The 20615-nt window shown below is 33.2% G+C and overlaps 2 protein-coding genes across 3 annotated transcripts; both read right to left on the bottom strand.

Annotated features, from left to right (window-relative positions):
• Window positions 1–3704: 3704 nt before the first annotated feature.
• On the bottom strand, window positions 3705–8371 carry LOC114076956. The gene is made up of 6 exons (XM_027916756.1): window positions 8306–8371; window positions 7483–7592; window positions 5568–5748; window positions 4702–4771; window positions 4135–4497; window positions 3705–4042 (listed from the first exon to the last, which is right to left on the bottom strand). Exons 3-6 carry the CDS (start codon window positions 5698–5700, stop codon window positions 4003–4005), a joined length of 606 nt encoding a protein of 201 aa, XP_027772557.1. The 5' UTR covers window positions 5701–5748; window positions 7483–7592; window positions 8306–8371; the 3' UTR covers window positions 3705–4002.
• Window positions 8372–13044: 4673 nt separating this feature from the next.
• On the bottom strand, window positions 13045–18476 carry LOC107017236. 2 transcript variants are annotated; one of them, XR_001456475.2, is made up of 8 exons: window positions 18301–18439; window positions 17624–18200; window positions 17300–17421; window positions 15459–15562; window positions 14635–14720; window positions 14121–14230; window positions 13993–14025; window positions 13045–13324 (listed from the first exon to the last, which is right to left on the bottom strand). XR_001456475.2 is itself a non-coding variant. In XM_015217505.2 (8 exons), the coding sequence occupies exons 1-8, from the start codon at window positions 18395–18397 to the stop codon at window positions 13262–13264; spliced, it is 1074 nt and encodes a 357-aa protein (XP_015072991.1). In that variant the 5' UTR covers window positions 18398–18476; the 3' UTR covers window positions 13045–13261. The 2 variants fall into 2 exon arrangements, 1 of the variants encoding a protein (XP_015072991.1); XM_015217505.2 differs by having other exon boundaries at window positions 17300–17417; window positions 17738–18200; window positions 18301–18476.
• Between the last annotated feature and the right edge of the window lie 2139 nt (window positions 18477–20615).

Raw genomic sequence — 20615 nt, 5'->3', positions numbered from 1 at the left:
TCAAATTAAATTAGCAATTAAATTAAACATAAACAAAAGAAAGATATTCAATTACCTTTTGCATATCACTCATGATAGTTAGCTGGGAACCATTTCCTATATTAAGATCATCTTTCAGAATGGTCATGAACCATTTCCGTGTCAACTTGCTTTCAGTATCAATTACCGCCCATGCTATTGGATACACTTGGTTGTTTGCATCTTTAGCAACAGCTACCAAAAGTTGAACCCTACAAATTCCCTTTAGAAAACACCCATCCAGCCCTATACATCTTCTGCATCCTTGAAGAAAACCATTTTTCATAGCATCAAAACAAATATAAAAAGAGTGAAATTGTTTCATCTCATTTCCTGATTCTGAATCTTTAAGCTTCACAACACAAGTGCTACCAGAATTTGTTTGGAGTAACATATCCTTGTAGTCTAGGATTCTGTTAAATTCTGCCACATGATCCCCCATAATTTCCTTTAAAATAATTTTTCTTGTTTTTAAACAAACTGTCTTGCCTACATGAACATTCAACTCTTTCCTCACCAATTCTTGTATCTCCCATCCTTTTATACTAGGTTGAGAAATAATCCTATCTTTCAGATACTTGCATAAGAACTTTGAATTACACAAAATATTATTGGTGGTCCTGGTACATTTGTGCCTTGAATTATATGTCGTGATTATAAAGTTCTCACTCCTTCCTTCCTTGCTTGCATACAACAGCCATGGACAACCGCTTTTACACTTCACTCTCACTCTAGTACTCTCATTCACATACTTATCTAACTCAACTCCTTTTTTTATAGCATATTTTGTAACTGCCTCTCTAAATTGCTTTACACTTTCAAATACCAAACCACACTGTCATATTACAATATCACAAGAAGAATCATATACCACCCTATAACTCTTCTTTCTCCCCCTTAAACTCCCTCCTTCAAGTTCATCATCAGAAACAGGTTCTTCTTCATCACTTTGAAGACTATCACAGTCAGAACAGTCATAGTATGGCTCGTCCTCTGTTAGCTTACCCTTGAAATTCTTTTTCCCTTTTTCAATATCCCCATACCCTTCATCAAATCCAACTTCACCTAAAAAACCTTTTGTTTTTTTCTTCTTATTTCTCCTCCTACTTTCTCTAAGTTTTCTCACATCTTCCTTAACAATTCTCAACTCCTCATGCACATCACTTCCATAGTCAATAGACTGGTCAGAACAGATAGAATCACTGTCTATGTCTTCCTCTACATTTTTTTGGGCACTTGGCTCAACTTCTTCTTGAAAAGAAGGTTCAGTTCCTTGTTGGACAGTTGGTTCAACTTCTTCTTCAGTATCAGTCCAATCTATTGAAGAATAATCATCATCACTTTCTTGTTCGACCCTTGCAATCCCATCATTTTCAAGTCTTTCAGTAGCTGGAAAGGAAGAAGAGGAACCTAACCCTAGATCTGATTTTTTTGGTTGTGCAGTTAAAGATTCCCCATGTGCATTAAAAGACTCAACCACTTGACTTAAAGATTGATTAATTTGACCTTCACTAGGACCAACATCATCCAGGATAGTGTTATCACACACATAATATCTATTGTGTCCCATCATGCATAAATAATGTCATGCTACAAATGTCCATGTCATTTTTCAATTCCACCAAATCACCCCCTAGAGATGGTGTTGCATATGTTTTTCCTCATTAATCATATCAGGAATTGATAAATGATCTTCATCCACATTCTCTACATATTCAGTCCTACCCCCGAACATATACTGGACCTACCTTACTCACCAAGATACCCCCAAATTTGAACCTTAAATTGAGGTACTTATTAGTCATAGTGTCAACCTATAACCACAATAGCAATCAGTATATTGTACAATGCAAGCAACAAAATCGAAGCATATACAATAACACCAAAACAGAAGCAACAATTGGTACTTAGTATAGTAGATGTATTACTCATCAACATACAATAGGCATCCCACACAAAATACTTAAACAAATTATAAAATACCCCACCATTTAACAATACCAGAATCCCTAATACTTAGAACCTTAATTTTACCAAAAAGCCTTAATTTTTTAAACTGATTATCAGAAACCTTAATGCTCATGCATGAATAAGGTAAAAAACTTCATAATAATACATTCATTAAGTGAAAATTCTAGTTGAAAACTATTAGACCCCTAATCGGAAACTCAATCGGAAACTATGGCGTAACCTTAAATGAAAAATAGGGCAAAATATGAACGAAAAAGTAAAGTAAACAGACAAAAATACATCAAGCCTTCACAAAATCGAGTGGATAATCACTTGTTAACAATTTTAGACAAGGTCCAAAGAAAATCGACCAATCGACACCAATCGACCAAACACTTCACGAAATCTAGCAAGTCTTTACTCCAGAACTGCAACTGGCACAAATCTACTCGTTACTTTGTCGATTACACTTGCCAAATCTACTCGTGAGAGGTTTAGAGAAAAGCAAAGAGGTTTAGAGCAAAACGGAGAAGCTTCTTTGAGATGTTTTAAGATTTGTGAATTTTGAAGGTTGGTATTATCTAGGTGACAAAATATTTATCTAGGTGGCAAAATATTTATCTAGATGTCGCGCGCGTGTAGACACGATCGTAGTGAGTGGACAGAAAAGGTGTACGTGTTGGATGAATAAGCCAAGTTCAGGGGGGTAATTGAAACGAAATAAAGTTTAGGTGTACACTGAATAAAAAGCTTCAAGTTCAGGGGGTAATGAATACTTTTGCCTTTTCTAAATATCCAACGTTTCTCTTTTCTAAATCAATTCTCTTTTATCAAATGTCGCAAAGTTCAATGAATATCCAGAAAATTGATGTATGTAAGTGTGGTTATTATTGTCGACTGAAAACTTCGAGGACTCCATTAAATCCAGGTCGTCAATTTTTTGAATGCAAAGCATCAAAGGTTTGTAATTATTCGAACAAAAGTTATTGTTGTTGTACTATTTGAAAAATCAACATTTTTGTATATTTATTACGCCTTATTATTGTTATGTGGTTTGTAGGAACATGGTGGATGTGGATATTTTAGATGGATTGATCCGTCCTTGAAAATGCTGATAAATCATCCTTAATGAATAGATTCATAGACGGTCAAAATCTGATTGATCGACTAAAGAGAAAAGTGAAAGCTCAAAGAAGAAAAAGATTCTTTGAAATTTCAATTGAATGAAAATGAAGCAAAGTTGATGGTATTGAACAAGAAGCTCAAGACAGTTAAACTCCAAAAAGATTGGGAAAATGTCAAATTTAATCAAGTTGTGATTGTTTTTCTTTGTCTGCTCACTATTAAATGGTTCTTCAATTTGTGTAGTTCATAGTAATTTGGGATTGTAGTACTTAATTGTTTAATTTTGCAGTAGTTAGGAGGCTATTCTAGATCAATTAGTGATGTCTTAATTGGTATATGACCTTCATATTTTGTATTTAATATGAAGTTTGAATTGAATTGATCACTGTCGAATTGATCACTTGCCCTTTGTTTTGAAATTTGTTCTGAAATTCAATTGATCAATGTCGAATTGAATTGGTCACTAGTCTTATTGACAAAAACACAAGGCATACATTTAGAGGTAGTGTAGTTGTTGTTCAAAAAGAGATCTAATAACACAAATGCATGGCTGGAAAATACATAACACAAAGTAATGATTGAAAGATACATAACAAAAATGCATTGAGAGGTAATCAAAAACCATTGTCTTACATGGTTCAAAAATACATAGTATTGCTAACACAAAAACAATGTTCAAAAATACATTAGACGAGTGTTCAAATAAACTAAAGAGTAACTTGTTTTTAAAAAAGACCCTTTTAACATGGGCCAAAATCATAACAACTTTCCAAATTAACTACTTCTAATTTTTCTTTTTAGCTTTCATTTGTTGCAACTGTGAGGTGCTGACTGCATCTTTTCTCTTCCATTTTAGGCCACGGAGTTTAAAATCAATGTTTATATTGGTTGGTGAAGCACTCTTCAATTTTATTGGCCTATGCAAAATCTTCTCACTTGATTTACCAGGCTGCAATATAAGAAAAAAGGGTAAGATAAGGTAAGATTATAAGGCTATCAGAACATACACAAAAAAAGAGTAAACATATTCAGTAAACATACAGTAAATACTTGGGCTCCAGTTGTAGGATCAGAGTAAACATCAAAACCAGTTGCAAGCCTTTTGTTTTCTCCAGTAGCAATAGCAAATGAGGCAGAACTATATGATCTCTTGTGACCTGATAAAGGTGACAATTGACTAGAAGAACTAACCCTTTCAGTAACAAATGAGGTTTCTCTTGCATTAGCTTTTGTTCTTCCCAATCCTCTTTCAGTCCCAACTTGAACTCTATTTTGAGCAGGTCTTGGCACAGATGTTGTGTCAACACAAATAGAAGTTGGTTGACTTGATTTTGTAGTTGCTTATGTGATTCTGGAAGTAAAATGTGATGGACCTCCCATTGTATATGGACCTTCCATTGTAGACTATATAACATAAATAAGGATATATGATAACTTGTAGAACAAACAGAAAATGCAAATGAGTTATTAAATGGCACAGTTCTTGGCACAGTAGTGGTATCAGGATAAACAGAACTTTGTGTTCTAACCTATTGAGCAAAAATAAGGACATATGAATAACTTATACAATAAAAATTAATGCAAATGAATATGTAAAATAAATCTTACTCATGTTTGAGAATAACTTTGTTTGCTTGAATTTCCTTGACTTGTAGGTTGAGAAGTGCTCCCCCCCATACTATGTCACCACAAAATAAAACATATGATTATAAACTTTAAGCAATTTACAAATGTGAATATAACTAGTATTACTTACTCTTGCACACACAACTTTGTTATGATCAGTTTTCTTACATATAGAACATCTCATCTTTACTCCTTTTCTTGAAATTTCCCCCCATTTGTTTGGTTCATCCTTACTCTTTCTTCTCTTCTTTCCAGGTCTATATGGCATTTTTCTTGATTTTGTAGGCTCAATTGATGGATTTGTAGTTTTAGGTCACATCCTCATATTAGGAATAGGTTGGATGAAATGGTTGTAAGCCTTGAGAAATGTTTCCTTCATATACCAGTGCTCTACATGTTGGTCAGGATCTTGGCTCAAGTAATAATAATCACAAATAGTATGAGGGCAAGGAATACCTCTCAACATCCACAACTTACAGTCACAATGGTTCTTCTCCAAGTCAACAACAAATGAATATTCACCATCACTAATCTCAAAATCATTCACTCCATTCCATTGAACATTACATTTATTTGAATACTCTTTTTTTTCTAGTATATCCCTTGCCATAGGTGAAATGTCTGATATCTATGTTTCATCAAATTTGATCATGTGTATATGTATGTTCATTATTTTATGCCTAATATCCTCTAACACGGTAATAATTGGTTTATGTAACTAAGATCTAGGAATTGAAAGTCTCACATATGTTATTTTCTACAACATCACACTAGGTGAGTATGAAAAAAAGCCCTACACCAATTTATGGGATCATAATGTAGTAAGTCCTCTGTTATATCCTTCTTACCTAACTTAGACATTGCATGAACTTTTTCACCAAACTTGACTTCAAACGAGGCCTTTGAGCATCTCCAAAACTGTTTCCTTCTTTCTCCTTTCCAGTTCACATGCCAGTTATTCCATATATGTCTAGCACACATCCTTTTCTCAACATTTGGTAACAATTCTAACAAGACAGGAATAAGTCCCTAACAAAAAATATATAGATAATAAGTAACTGAAGTAATAAAACTACAACTAAAATATAAGAAATTGTGTAATCAATACCTTTTGCATATCTGATATTACAATCAAACCTTCACCAGTTCCCAAGTTTAGATTAGCAATTAAAATAACTAATGAACCATCTCCAACTATGTTTTGTTTCTATATTCACAACTACCCAGGCAATAAGACACATTTGATTGTTCCCATTTTTTTTGAACAGCTACTAATAACTCACCCGTACAATCTCCTTGAGAAAATAACCATCAGATCCAATTAAATTCCTACACCCCTCCAACCATCATTGCTTAAATGCATGAAAGTACACATAAAAATACACAAAAAGGTTCTTTCCTGATTCAATTTCCTTATCAATTTTTATCCAACAAGAGCTTCCAGGATTGGTTTGTTTGATCATATCTGCATAGTCACATAACCTGGGAAATTCCAGATTCCAATCACCCATGTCTTCCCTCATGATCTTTTGTTTAGCCTTGTAACAAAGAGTCTTACCAACATAAAGACCCAATGTCTTTCTAACCAAATCTTGAATTTCCCAGATCCTTATATATGGTTGAGATGTAATTTTGTCCTTAAACTTTCTAGCTATTAACTTTGAATTACACAACTTGTTCCTGTTTAGTGGAATACATTTGTGAATAGGATGATAGTTCTTCAGAATGAAATCACCTGAGTCCTTGTCAATAGAAGCATATAACAACCACTTACAGTTAACATTTTTGCATTTCATCTTCACTCTATGTTTTTCATTAGGCCTTAGCTTTAACTGCCTCATGTACTCTACAACATAATCTGTCACTGCTTTCCTGAACTGATTTTCACCTTCAAAGACCATTCCAAGCTCAAATATTGACACTTCACAATCTTCATCATACCTAACCTTTTTGCTTCTCCTTCTAGCAGTTATATCTACTACCCTAACAGCATTCACATCTAGTTGTTCATTACTCCAATAGTCAGAGTTATCAATATAATCTTCATCTCCACCCAATTTTTCTGCATATTTATTAGTTTTATTTTTCCCAATATCCTCAAAGCCTTTATCAATACTACCGACCTCACCAACTGGTATTTCTTCAAATTCAGTAGCCTTTTTTCTCTGTTTTTTGTTTCTTCTTTCTTCACTAAAAGCTCTCAACTCCTCATCAATATCTGAATCATCTTCTGAAGGTATATCTAGATCTGAATCATTACTCAAGAAATCAGATGCATCTTCTCCACCTAGGTTATCATCCACACCCTCTCCATCTACGTTATCATTCACACCCTCTCCACGTAGGTTAACATGTTCACCCTCAACAGCCTCACTCTCTTCAGCAATGTTAACATCAACACCCTCACCCTCAACAACCTCACCCTCTTCACCAATATTAACATCAACACCCTCACCACCAAGGTTACAAGCCTCACCTTCTCCACCTAGGTTAACAGCCTAACCATCTTCAACATTAGTTAGATAGCCTCTAGGTCTCTCAATGTCTAGTAAGGGTTCATCTAATTAATGACATACATATACTTCAAAAGTGTCCTGATGTTTTAAGTCTTTAATATGGTGTAGTAAATGTTGGTCAGTTGTAATTAGGACCCATTGTTTATTCAATAAATCCTTCATATAAATGTCTCAAACATTTTCGTACCTTAATTCTTTAGTATAATACAATAGATCCAAAATGAAAAAGTGGTCTTTGATAATATACCTGAGTGCAGACACACAATTTCCAACATAAGTAGGGACAAATATCTCGAATAAGATTCCACCATGGTAAATCTTCGTAAATATGGTTTTCTTCATGGTCAATTGTTAGCCCTACAAAATATCAAACAAACCCTACATTTAACGGAATATACTCATATAACTCATACAAACAACTAAAAAACAAAGCTTTAAAGCATACTTTCTGGGTAATAGTAAAGAATTGGCATAATATTCGCAAACTCTATATTTTTACAAAACCCTAGCTTTACGGAATTCATATAACAAAGCATGTAAACAAACAATCAAAACTTACACCAGGAAAGATCGTAACACTAAGAAGAGGAATCAAACAGGAATAGAACAATTTGGAAGAAATCGCGAGATGGAGAGCTTCAAATCAGAAGAATTCGCGAAGTTAGAGAGAGAGAAGTGTTCCGTGAAAGTTAACAATTTGGAAATTTTTCCCAATTTAGACATTAACAAATACACATCGGATGCACATGGTATTTTTTTAAATGGTCATTCAATACACGTCGAATACACATGAGGAGAATAACTACACGCGCCACACAGTTAATGAAAAGTGATAAAAAAAAAGGTTGTACGGTTCAAATCTGGGGTGATAGAGGTGTTCAATAGGTAATAGGTCTAGTTGGGGTGTCTAAATGAATAATGAGGACAAGTTTGAGGGGCCTCATATGACTTTGACCTTCATATAAAGTTAAACAAATAAATTGATGCATCCTACCGGACATAATACAAATAAGGTTTAACCCATCGGTGGCCCCTTAAACATGACACAAACTTTCACTTAGACACCTTACCTAGAACTTGTTCATTTTAGACACCTTATGTCAGGTCATATTGTGTCATTTTTGCTGACATGATACGGTGAGTGTAATACAATTATAAAAAGTGCGTGAAAGACATTTTTAGCATATTTTTTTTCTTCTTCTTTCCTATTTTTGGGGCACCATTTTCTCTACCTTAAGCTCCTTCAATGGTGAAGAGAGTTTAGAGTGATTTTAGAGTTGAATAAACTTCTCTATGTGGATTATATTGATGGTCAAATTAGTAAAGAATTTGATTGTTAAATCATGACAGTTCAAATTATGTGGTTGAAAGTTGACATTACAACTTCACCAACAATTTTTTTTTCTAGATTTGACAATTGATTATGTGATATTTGACCTTAATTACTATATGAAATTCTTTATTAAAATGACAGTCCTTAGTTTAGAAGTTGAGAAAATGACCACTTTGTTAGTGTATAATGGAATCATCCTAATAATAAAACTAAAAAGGATTAAGATATAACGGTCGACGGAGAAGACGAAGGGGGTTGAGTTTAATTTGTTTGAGAAGATGACTAGGGTGGGTGGGGCAAGTTCTGCAAAGTAATTTTTTTTAAAAAATAATTTAATCCTCTTTAATAATTATTTGGGGAAAAATGTCAGGTGTCATTGATTCATTGACTAATTTTTATTTTTATTCAAAATTCATTATTAAAGAATTATTTGTGTCAAATGACAAATGTCTTATTTGATTTGGTACTTTGACACGTCATCGGCGAGTGAGTTACACTCACTTTAAATTTTTTATTGCTTGTGAAAAAAAGTGTCAAAATACCTTGAACTAGCGGAAAAGGTCTAAAAATACCATTCATCCATCTTTTGGTCTAAAAATACTCTTCCATTCATCTTTTTGACTCACTTATACCCTTAAAACTAACAAAATTCTCTCTTTATTCTTTATTTTTTAAAAATATCTATTATGTGTCATTCTCCTATTGGATAATATAAAGAGCTACCTCAATTAGATTATTTATCATTATTTATTCTAACCAAAGCAATATACTTCTTCAAGACCCCATTTTTAGAAAAAATTTTTTTTGTAGTTTTTGATTATTTTTTATTTTTGGATCCAACTCCTTTCCATTTCCAAGTTTAATTTGAACTGAATACTCACGACATAAGAAAAAAATTAACAGCTAATTGTTTGATTATTTAAATCAAGATTCTAAACATGATATAGATGATTAATATTTTATAAACAAATTTATCATGTTATAATCATAACAATATATTATTTATTCACAAATACATTACACAGATTTTTCTCTATTTTCCTACTTATATTTTTCATGGCTACGACCAGCCATCTGTTTTTTTTAAATGAGTTAATATTTTAAGTAAAATTGTTTGTGGGACTTTTTCTTCGAAAAGTAGTTATCACATATTAGCAAAAAAATTGAGCTGAGTTTTTCTATTTATTTATTTATTTTTAAAAAGGAAGATAGATATTGTGGCGCTATTAATATTTCTATAGTATATTAATTATTTAAAATAAACTTGTAAACTTTTTTTTAGAGCAAATAAAAAAATTACTAGATTTTTTTAATAAAAATGTAAATAGATTGTGGGGAAAAACTAATGGAGATGAGATTTTATTTTTATTTTATTTAATAAGAAAATGACAAATAATAAATTATTTTTTAAGAAAAATAATTAAATTTTGGTTGTTAGTTATAAAGGTATAAGCTAGTCAAAAGGTGAATGAAAGGGTATAAGCGATCCAAAAAGGGAGAAAATGACATAAATAGTCACTTAACTGTAGGAGTGGGTCTAATATGATTCCTTAACTATACACTTGACGGATATAGTCCTTTAACTATTCAAAATTTAGTCAGCTTTGGTTCATTAACTATACACTTACTGATTTTAGTCCCTTAACTATAAAATTACCGACTTTAGTCCTTTAAGTATTCAAAAACTTATCAGGTTTGATTTTTTCCCATTTTTTAAATACAAATAGCTTAGGTTTATATGAACGAAATCCATGTCTCGAGAAATTAAATCTTTTAACAATTTTTTTCTGTTGTTTCTCTCTCTCTGTGTGTGCTTCATTTTTCTTCAAATTAAGCTTATGCGAAGAACCTTAACCTTAACGATTCAAATAAAATTCACGAGCAAAGAAACTATAAGTCATAATTTTATTCAACAAATGATAAAATGAAGCATATTTATTTCTACTAATGATTTGAATATGCTAAACTTTATTATAAAAAGAAAAAAATTATTTCCCATTAAATTCAATGTTTGTACTCCAACGACTTCATTGAGCGAAATTTGTTTAAAATTTTAGAAATTGAAATTTATAAAATGGTATATTTGTAATTTTTTAAAATTGTTTTTGAATAAATCAATTTTATTATTCTATTCATTTTATTTTATGTAAATAATTTGAGTAAATCAAATAAAATCCACACTAATTAAAATATTCAAGTGCGACTTCAAGTCATTAGCAATAATTATATGCTTAATTTTATCCTCCATTGAATAAAATTAGGACTTATATCTTGTTTCCTCAATAATTTTATTTTGAATCATAGACATTATTGTTCTTTTTATAAAAAGTAATTTGAAGAAAAAAGGGTGGGGATAGAGAACAACTTTAAAAGTGGGTTAAAGACTTAATTTTACGAATATTTTTGTTAATATAAAGCTATTTGTATTAAAAAAAATGGACAACGATCAAACCTGATAAGTTTTTGAATATTTAAAGGACGAAAATCGGTAATTTATAGTTAAGGGACTAAAATCGATAAGTGTATAGTTAATGAACCAAAGTTGACAAGTTTTTGAATAGTTAAAGAATTTTATACGTTAAGTGTATAGTTAAGCGACCATTTTAGACCTATTCATCTAGTTAAGAGACTATTTATATCATTTTACCGCCAAAAGGTGAATGAAAAGGTATAAGTGAGACAAAAAGGTAATGGAAGGGTAATTTTAGACCAAAAGATGAACGGAGAATATTTTTAGACTTTTTCCTATAATTCAAGGATAGTTTTTGCCCTTTTCCGATTTATATATTATGTTGTTTATATACACTGAACTATTTTTAAAAAAGTTCTCTCATATGTTTCAATTGATCATTTAAGTCCTAAATTTATTATTCTATAAAAATAATTGATATTTTAATCATAATAATATTATCAATGTATATTTTTATTTTATTTTTCACTGTGTGCTGACGCTATTGGGCTGGGCCCTTCCCGATAAGGCCCCACGGTCGGGACACAAGCGCCCTATAGCTACCCATATGTGAGATGCCGTTTTAGCCTTCCCTGACCAGGATCGCTCCCACACCTGTAGCGTTCGTGATCGGCCTCCTCAACTGTGTATCGATCGAAAGGCAGGGCGGCACAACCCCCAACCAAGGGAGTGGTTACGTCCAATATGTCCCCCCTTATTCCCGACATGCTATGGTACCCCAGAGTGGATAGAAGTGGGTCGAGTCCGTATCGCCGTGAAGCAACAGTCACGTCCAGATCTGATCTATTTACTCGGCAATTCATCCGGTGACTTCACGATCGCTAAAGAAACCCCAAAAAGCATCAAACATTTCCGATGAGATATTTAATATTAATGTTAAAGTTCTAGTAAATTCAAATTCATGTCACAAAATTTTATCGAAGGATAGGGCGCCGCCTAAATATGATAGTACTTAAGATTTTAGAACTTTTAGTTTTTCTTTTTTTGGTTTTGTTATTGAAGTGGTAAAAATGTGAACAAAACCACAAAAAAATGGTAGGAGGGAGTTTATGCAGTATATTTTTTCTTTCTGATATTTCACTAAACATATTTTTTGTTGCAGTGATTTGATTCAAATTATTAATTATTCATTTATTCAGTGAAATAGAAACAAAAGAATATCACAAAATTATATTGAGAAGATGTTATAACAAATTCCGATTAGATGGGAAGTAAATAGGCTTCACATTTTCATCTGTAAGTAAAATTGTAACAACTATACAACAACAAATAATAATATGACTTAATTGTAGAAAAGCATCAAACAGGAATTAGATATTTATCAAGGAAACAAAAACAAAGGCTAAAGTACTAGTATATCAATATATCTTCTGACCTGGTACTTGAATACAAATAATCATTCATGATTAATAAAATCCCTAAAAAAGTAAATTTATTTTCCTATTTTTAATCTTTTAATTTGTAAAGCTTGTAAAGTATCCTCCATAATTTTTGTAGGCATTGTTTTTAGTATTAATTAAGATCTTGTATACCCAACTCACCTTTCTCATAAGTATTGGGTTCACATAAATTCGATATCAAAATCCAAATATATATGGCGAAAGTCAAATTTTTGAAGATAAACTGAATTATATTAATTTAATATCTAGTAATTACAGTTTACATATTCGAAAACTTAGGAATAATACTACAATTTATGATTCTTTTCATCTAAACATGAACTAACCTTTTAGAGATGGGCCTTTACAAAAAGATGTTCATTTGGGCATCCAAAAAATTTGAAAAGGCTATTTATTTGCCAAAAGGAACTTGATTCCTCTTTACTAGTCAGTTGATTAATAAAAAGATGGTGTAGAACCAAATAATGTTTCAGAATATGTTGTATTTATAATGTCACTAGATATCATCAGAAATGTGATGTAACTATGAATACTCTACAGTTGCTATGTACATATGAATACCAGATTAACTAGTTTTACTTGACAGGCCTAATCAAGAGTTGTTTTAATCAAAGTAAACAACTGTTATTGAACTATTCACCTTTATTTGAGTTAATTACGGTTCTCCTTATAATCAAATGATTCAACATAAAGTTAATTGTACACCAGAATAAATGTAACAGGGTTGTGTGAAGGGAAGATATCGCAGGCTAAAACATTGTGTTTTTAAGATACGACCTTTCCAATCGTACCACAATTAGCACATATTATATGAGGGGAAGATCTACCGGTCATTAAATAGAGAAACTGGATACCCTTCCATGCTTGCCATTTCCATGACATCCTTCTGCAGAAAAAACAACAATGAGTCTTTGTTCGCTACTTGTGCAATACAAGAGGCTTCACAATTTTGTAATTGTTCCACTACTTGTGCTTAAGTGACAAACATGGTGCAAGTAGACCAATGATTACTGTCTATATAAGGAAAGAGTACACAAGAGAACAACTAAAAGGAAGGCCGGGGGCATCATACTCTTGAGGGGTTTTGCCATGTCAATTTTCATAGGTAATTTCTGCTTGTACCCAGACAGCAAGAGCTCAAGACGGGGAAATGAGAGTGAAAGAGATAGTATACTCTGCCCGGGTGAATATTTACAGCCCTATCTGATTCAGGTAATAGCGTCTTCTTTTACAATCAAATTATTTTGTTTAATGCTTCTACAAGCACGCCATAAGAGGATTTCTCAAAATGTAGACTCGACATAAATGTATACTGCTTCTGATCACATTGGTGTATACCCTTTTCAGTATGTTAAGAGACTATTTCAGTGTACAAGATTATGCACTTGGTTTGTGTATCTGGTTGGGGAAGCAGGATGAATACTCAATCTTATAACTTAAGTAATGATTAGTAATGTAAGGGTGGACAAATGTACGTTAAAAATGGTACAGAATCAAACAAGTAATCTCTCTATTAAATGACATAAAGATTAAGAAAAATATCTCTTTTATTACCTGGATGAATGCAGTGATCCGTCCAGGAGCATTCTGAAATTTCACAAACATCAGTAAGGGGATTATTCAATGAGCAGCTTCAAAACTTCTTTTATTTATCAAGTTGTTAGTGCATGGATTTGTCATACCTCAAATCGCTTCTCCTCCCAAGATACGTCAGTCCAAGTTTGTGTATCAAGTGATCCCCATGAACTAGGAGCTTGAATAACTTCCACATGCTGCAATAGCCTCAAGCTACCTGTAATAATAGTTCAAATAAGTATGCTAACAGTAAAAATAAATCCTCCTACTGTATATAGGAACACAAATTCATGATAAACAAGCTTCTACCACCCTTCACTTCTAAACTGTCAGCAATATACATAATGGAATGTTGGGCACAATTTTCACTCTTATCTTTCACTTTTAAACTGAGTACAACCTTATATTGCACATAACAAGCATAAAGTTGAACTGGAAAACTGATGGGCAATAGGTTTAAGTATTAGGACCACAGCTCAAATATGTATACTACAAATTCAGTTTCCACTTGACCAGGTAAAGGGAAATAGCTTTGGAGCACCCAGCGTAGAATAAAGTAAGCTTTGAGTATATAATGCTGAAGAAATGATAATTATTTGAGCTTATGACTGAGCCACATACTTGTAATGAATGCTTCTGACCACGTTTCACGCTCTGACCATGCAGGTGCAATTTCTCTGACTGGGATTTTGTTTCTTGAGCATATGCTGGACAAACACATGATTATCATGGTCATTATTTAACAAAGTACAATTTTAATGAGATCTGGAATAACCTTTTTTTAAGAAAGAAAGCAGCTCCTAGCAGACAGGTCACTAATGTTTTTTTCTTGACAGATCACTTAAACCTAATAGAAACAACACGATTTAATCCTTTCAATTCTAAAGTCCATATTTCTCATTTCTTCAATAAACCACAGAGCCTCAATAGCTTCATATTGTCCTTGCGGTTCAAATATGGGCATCACGCACAAGGACAAATACCAGAGTCCAGACCATTTTATATAGCACTCCTTTGGGAACATATATGATGGCGTGCAAATAAAAGTTCTCAATGCCAAAGATGTACTGCTAAAAGAAATTACTAATTAATGAGTTATTATTAATTAACTTACCTCCAATTATTATATAAAGAGATTTCTGTACAAGATCTGCTTCAATAAGACTCCCTACCAGTAAAGGAAATTCTTTATGGTACAGTATGTAATATGTGCAGAACACATAGGATTAGGGCAACAGAGAATGTTCTAGAATGAATCTGTGCCAACCATATCAAACATTAGGCATAACCAAGTCAACACAACAGTAACCCCTTCCAAGTAGACCAGCATTTATTACATTCTACAGATGAATAAGTTGCTCAAAATGCGAGATGAAGTTCCATACAGTAACCTTAAGTTCTAACTTTAAATATGTCAAGTTCCGAAGGCCAGAGAAGGAACGCACTCGAGAATTACTTGGCGTACAACGCCTGGAAGGACACCATCTCTTATAGGGGCAGTCTGCAATTCAATTGAAACTGTAGACTTGTGATTATCACCATTAACATCCTGCAGCAAAAATTTTAGTAATTTCGGTAAGATAAAACATGACGGACTTTGTATAAGTTATACTCTATTCACATAAAGTTAAAGCAAAATGATAAAACTTAAGGGTGTGTTTGGTATGCAGAGATAATTTCCAATTTGCTCATGTTTGGTCGATCGAAATTTTTCTCTATAAAAACAAGTTCCTTAAAAATGAAGAAAATAATTTCCCTAATGCAAGTAGGGAAAAAAAGTTTCATTGGTGAAGTTTGTCTCCTCCCACCTCCAAGCAGTCCCCTACCCCCACCCCTCCCCTTGACCATCCTATCCTATGCCATCCCCAAACTCCCACTCCATTCCACCCCCATAGTATTTTTCTAAATAACACATAAATGCTCCTTGGACAATATGTTTTTTTTTACATAAGCTTTTCACATCAAGTTAAGAACATCCTGCATTCACTTTGTGAAGGAGAAGATGGAATGTCGTCACTAAGGATTTACCTTATCCTCAGCAAAATAATACTAATGCACTACTTGGGGATAGCTTAGCTAGTAATTGCTGTAACTCCTGCTAGATAGAAGTTAATATGCCTTCAGCGCAGATGCTGTGTCCATTTTAAAGTAAAGCTTAACACTTTTTTCCCTTGAGCTGTAAAAGAGCTTCTTCCCTTATTTTTTGAAATCAGCACTAAGATGGTGTTGTATCATGTACATCCAAAAAGCAAAAGTATAGCTACTTCCTTCTAAGTCAACCTACAAATCAATCGGTGGTGATTCAGCCTCGTGTACATATTACTCCCTACACCAAATAAACAGGAGAAGTATATAACTAGTCTGGACCTTCAGCAAGGAGTTGGTACATCTTCAAAAGCACCCCAGATTTCTTTCCAGATAGACCACTAAATGCATGCAGGGATTGTGTTCCATATTTTCTTCAAGCTTCACTCAAACTTTTATAGCCCCCGTGATTTTTTTCTATAGCTCCAATAACCTTAAAATTCAGGAGTAGTTCGGCTAGTCCAAGTCATTCCAGTGTGCCCAGAAGTAAAGCTTACAACTTTTTGATCAGTACAATGTAAGTTTTATTAATTGTTACTTTATCAAAAAGAACTTTCATTATTGTTAGAAGACTAGCAACAAGATGGCGCTTATCTGAACTAAATTTAAATATACAATCAATAACCTTCCTGTAATTGACAATTAAAATTTGTCAAGCTATGTTCAAACTGTACAACTAGAAGACAAGCCCATTATTATAGATCTTAAGTCTCATAGAAAGGTTTCAATCTAAGCACTAAATTCACTGATGAATTATTTATGTATGGCTTAAAGATGCCACAAAGTCAGGTTGTATAATTACAACAGTGAGTACTCTAAATCTAGTGTAAAATTCAGATTTTACAATTCTCCACCAACAAAAACAATGGCTGTCTTAAAAAGACCAATTGTTCCCTTCAACAAATGAAATCTCTAATTAAACAACTACGGCTTTACATTCTTAAGCTGATGAAACTCAACTTCCCAGAAAAACCATCAATGAACTAATAAATTGGTACACCTTTTACAAGATCAAATAAGATCTCAGTTCCAGTTGTTATTAACAAAATCAATTGAACAGAAATGGTTTTGGTCATCTGAAATCTAGCCATGATAAAAGATTATACAGAATAAGAAAAATTCCAACTTTTCTTAGTGCAACACAAAACTTTAACAAAATAGGACTAGGTCGACCTAATAACAGTTTTCTAACGACACTTACCTTGTGGCAAACAACAAAAAGATTAGTCAAACAACCCTCTAAGATCTGATCGCCATTGTTTGACAACAGGAGCTCGTTGACAGAAGGTGGCCTCAGCTTCTCCAATTGTTTCCTTTGCCTACCTATAACGAAAACAACAAATTTCCATTACCAAAAAAGATTATGTCAACAAAGTTCATCTCTTCCCTATATCTTCAAATCAGATACTACAGCAAAATCACCATCTTTTTCTCCTTTTTACCCCCTCTAAAGGAGTTCCCACCCTTTTTTCTCCCTTGGTGACTCAAACTCACAACCATAGGGTTGGAAGTGAGGGGTGCTTACCATCGGAGCAACTCCCTCTCGTCAAACGAAATCACCATCCATTAGTATCAACGGGAAACTCCATGAGTACATCACGGTTAAAAGGAAAGCAACCAGCTGTTCATGCACAATTACCTAACCCAATCTGAGTATTTGGCATTTGCAACGCGTCTACCACGACCTACAACTGCCAAATGTGCTGCATTTTCGTGAATACCAAAGAGCGGAGGAACATAGGAACCAACATGGACATAAACATCAAAAGCTGTAGAAAACTTTTCCTCAAGTTGCTCCAAACTATCAACATGTCCACTGACAAGACATGTAATGGCCAATTCCTCCCCACTTGTTCTTTTGTTCAATACAAGCGGCAGAGCTTTTTTCATGGAATCATCCACAAGAGATTGAACCAATGAATCCCACATGGTTGGTTTTGTTGATACTAAGGAAAAAGGGACTCTACATGTTTCTGAATTGAATAAAAGTTCTGGGTTAGAGTTCAAGAGAATTTTTAGAGAATCAGAGAGTCTGCTCATATGCCTTTCCCAAAACAACAACAGTGAACCACCACTGTGAGTTCTAGTTGTTGTATATGCACCTGAAATGGAAAAAATATTGTACCTTTAAGTTTCTACCATCTCTACCATTTATTTGTTGAAAAAGCCTATTTGTTAAAACAACAAAAGAAGGTAAAATACCTTGGTGGGCTTCAAGTAAGGTTGTTACTGATGGGTATTCTGCCAAATTTGGAACCAACCCATTTTTGAAGAGAAATCTGCACTTGCTGCTACTCATTATCGCCTGAAACAAGAAGCTGAATGACCTATTTCCGAAGACATGAAATTTGAGAAAAATCTGCTTATGTATTTATGGTATTTTGGTTTGAGGAAAAACTTATTTATGTTATTATTTAATTATTAATTAAATTATTTTGAATATAAAAGACTCAAATATGTAAGCTCAACTTTGAGAATAGCATTTTGTATTGAAAATGATGGAAGGGAATATTCAATATGCTCTATGTAGAAGGTTCACAGACTCTACTAGTCTATTTGCTGAGGTTACGAATTTGAAGGAAGGGTGTGAGCTATGTGTTGAAAGACTATATTTACCAGTAATATTGAAAACAAATTCTTTGTCCCCAATAAAAATATTAAGTGGAGATTGGAATTGGCCCTGGAATATTGTCATGATTAGAAGGAGGATAAAAGAGTTGATTGAAGAGGGTCTCATACAGCTTCGACACACACAGAGAAGGCAACAACGCTGCAGATTTTTATATTCGAAAATAGACAAAGTTGCAGATTTTTTAGCTAACTGGTGTTTTAGTTTTGCATGGACAAAATGCTTTGATTCATTTGCAACATTACCAAGGAAGGCTAAAGGCATAATTATCTTAGAGAAACAACAAGTTCCACATATGAGAATCAAAAGACTTAAAAGACAAGCATCAGATGAAACGAGACAAGATTTATAGTTCGGATACAATAATATTGTCTAACAAAAGCGATAAGTAAGATGGAAAATAAAAAATCAACACAACAACAGCTTATTGGCAGTACATTTCAGATCAATTTACAGATTTGTACAGTGGGATAAGTACAAGTCAATGATACATCCGTTTGAAATCTATTAAGGTGGTATCAATCTCACTAGAGTTTCATTCAAAATTAAACGAAAGTATCAGGATGCGTACCATATAGATACTTAAAGCTGTTAGATTTAATTTCACTTGATTTGTGAAAGAAAAGTTAGAAGCTTGGAGTGAGCTCCATCGGAATTTAAATATATAGCACCTGATGAGAGTTTAAAGGTGACTTGAAATGTATTTGGCTCAAAGCTTCAGAACATAACAAAGCTATAAACACAAGCTGGAAGGTAATTTATGATGGTCAACTTACCTGAGAGGAAGATTCCGGCGAGTAGCTGAAGAAGAAGACCGATGGACGCAACAAGAGATCGTTTCACTTTCCTTTATCAGAATGTCAACTTTTTATTCTTTCCCTTTGCACTTTTAAGTTAGACTAGATACAATATGCCCGTGAACAAATGGAAAACAAATACATTAGTACAATTGATTTTAGAAGTTAAATCTCAAGCGGAACAACTTAAAGTTGGCAAAATATGAATAAAATTAGAAAATTAGCAATATACACAAGATTCTTGGATCATTGAATTTCTCGACTGCTTGCAAGTCACAACTCATGTTTCTCGACACTATTTCATGCCAGAATACAGCGCTGCAACAATCAAAATCAGAAACGTTGGTTAGTAAAACATAGCCAAAGAACACAAGTAAAGTCAGACATTTCATGGTTCATATATATATATATATATATGATAAAGCAAAAACAAGACCTCAAATCAGCTTTACATGTTCAATAATTCCTAACTTTTCATTATTCTACAACAAGAATACTAACCACAAGTCACAACTATAAAGTTAAAGGTTTTGCAGAGATCCCAAAAAATCATGTAATAAACGAAGATTGAGATATGCATAGAAAATGAAAGACGACGATTTTTGAGAACGATTTTTGAGAAGATAATGAGAGTTGCAAAGATTTCTTTAGAAATCAAAAAAAAATTGTAACAGTTGTGGGATTCTTCTCAACGTAGGCATAAAGCAGTGTGAAACATGCAGTTTTAGTATGGTAATTGCAAAAGCACAATCATCATATTGATACTAAAAGAAGATCTCAATCAAGAACAACACTTGAAATTAAAAGAGGAAGCAAGGTAGGAGGTGTGGTTATATTGGCTATAGTTTGGTAATTTCTAAAGCAGCTATATTCTTCTAGCTACTCCCTTTGTTTCATTTTAGATGATTTTTATATCAAAAATAAATATTTCATTTTACTCGTTCATTTTAACAAAAGTTAGAATAGTAATCTAAGCTAGGAGTCGCTCCTTTTAAACTTTAAGTAGTTCACTTAAGGAAGCATGAGTGTAAGCGAACGAAGTAAAGTGAAGAAGGTAAGTGACAACAATCAAAGAAAGCTGAGCGGGACAA

This window comes from Solanum pennellii, chromosome 4 (genome assembly GCF_001406875.1).
Source record: "Solanum pennellii chromosome 4, SPENNV200".
In the NCBI taxonomy this organism is placed as follows: domain Eukaryota; kingdom Viridiplantae; phylum Streptophyta; class Magnoliopsida; order Solanales; family Solanaceae; genus Solanum; species Solanum pennellii.
Note: the sequence above shows the minus strand (reverse complement) of the source record. Positions and strands in the feature narration are given on the sequence as shown.

Coding starts and splice junctions, on each gene's coding strand:
- LOC114076956 (XM_027916756.1), bottom strand. CDS start 5,700: ATGTGTGCTAGACATATATGGAATAACTGGCATGTGAACTGGAAAGGA. Junction 4,498..4,701: donor AAAGTTATTCTCAAACATGA/GTAAGATTTATT, acceptor TATGTTATATAG/TCTACAATGGAAGGTCCATA. Junction 4,043..4,134: donor CTGGAGCCCAAGTATTTACT/GTATGTTTACTG, acceptor CTTATATTGCAG/CCTGGTAAATCAAGTGAGAA.
- LOC107017236 (XM_015217505.2), bottom strand. CDS start 18,397: ATGAGTAGCAGCAAGTGCAGATTTCTCTTCAAAAATGGGTTGGTTCCA. Junction 17,418..17,737: donor AAATACTCAGATTGGGTTAG/GTAATTGTGCAT, acceptor CGTTATAGGTAG/GCAAAGGAAACAATTGGAGA. Junction 14,231..14,634: donor GTCAGAAGCATTCATTACAA/GTATGTGGCTCA, acceptor CTATTATTACAG/GTAGCTTGAGGCTATTGCAG.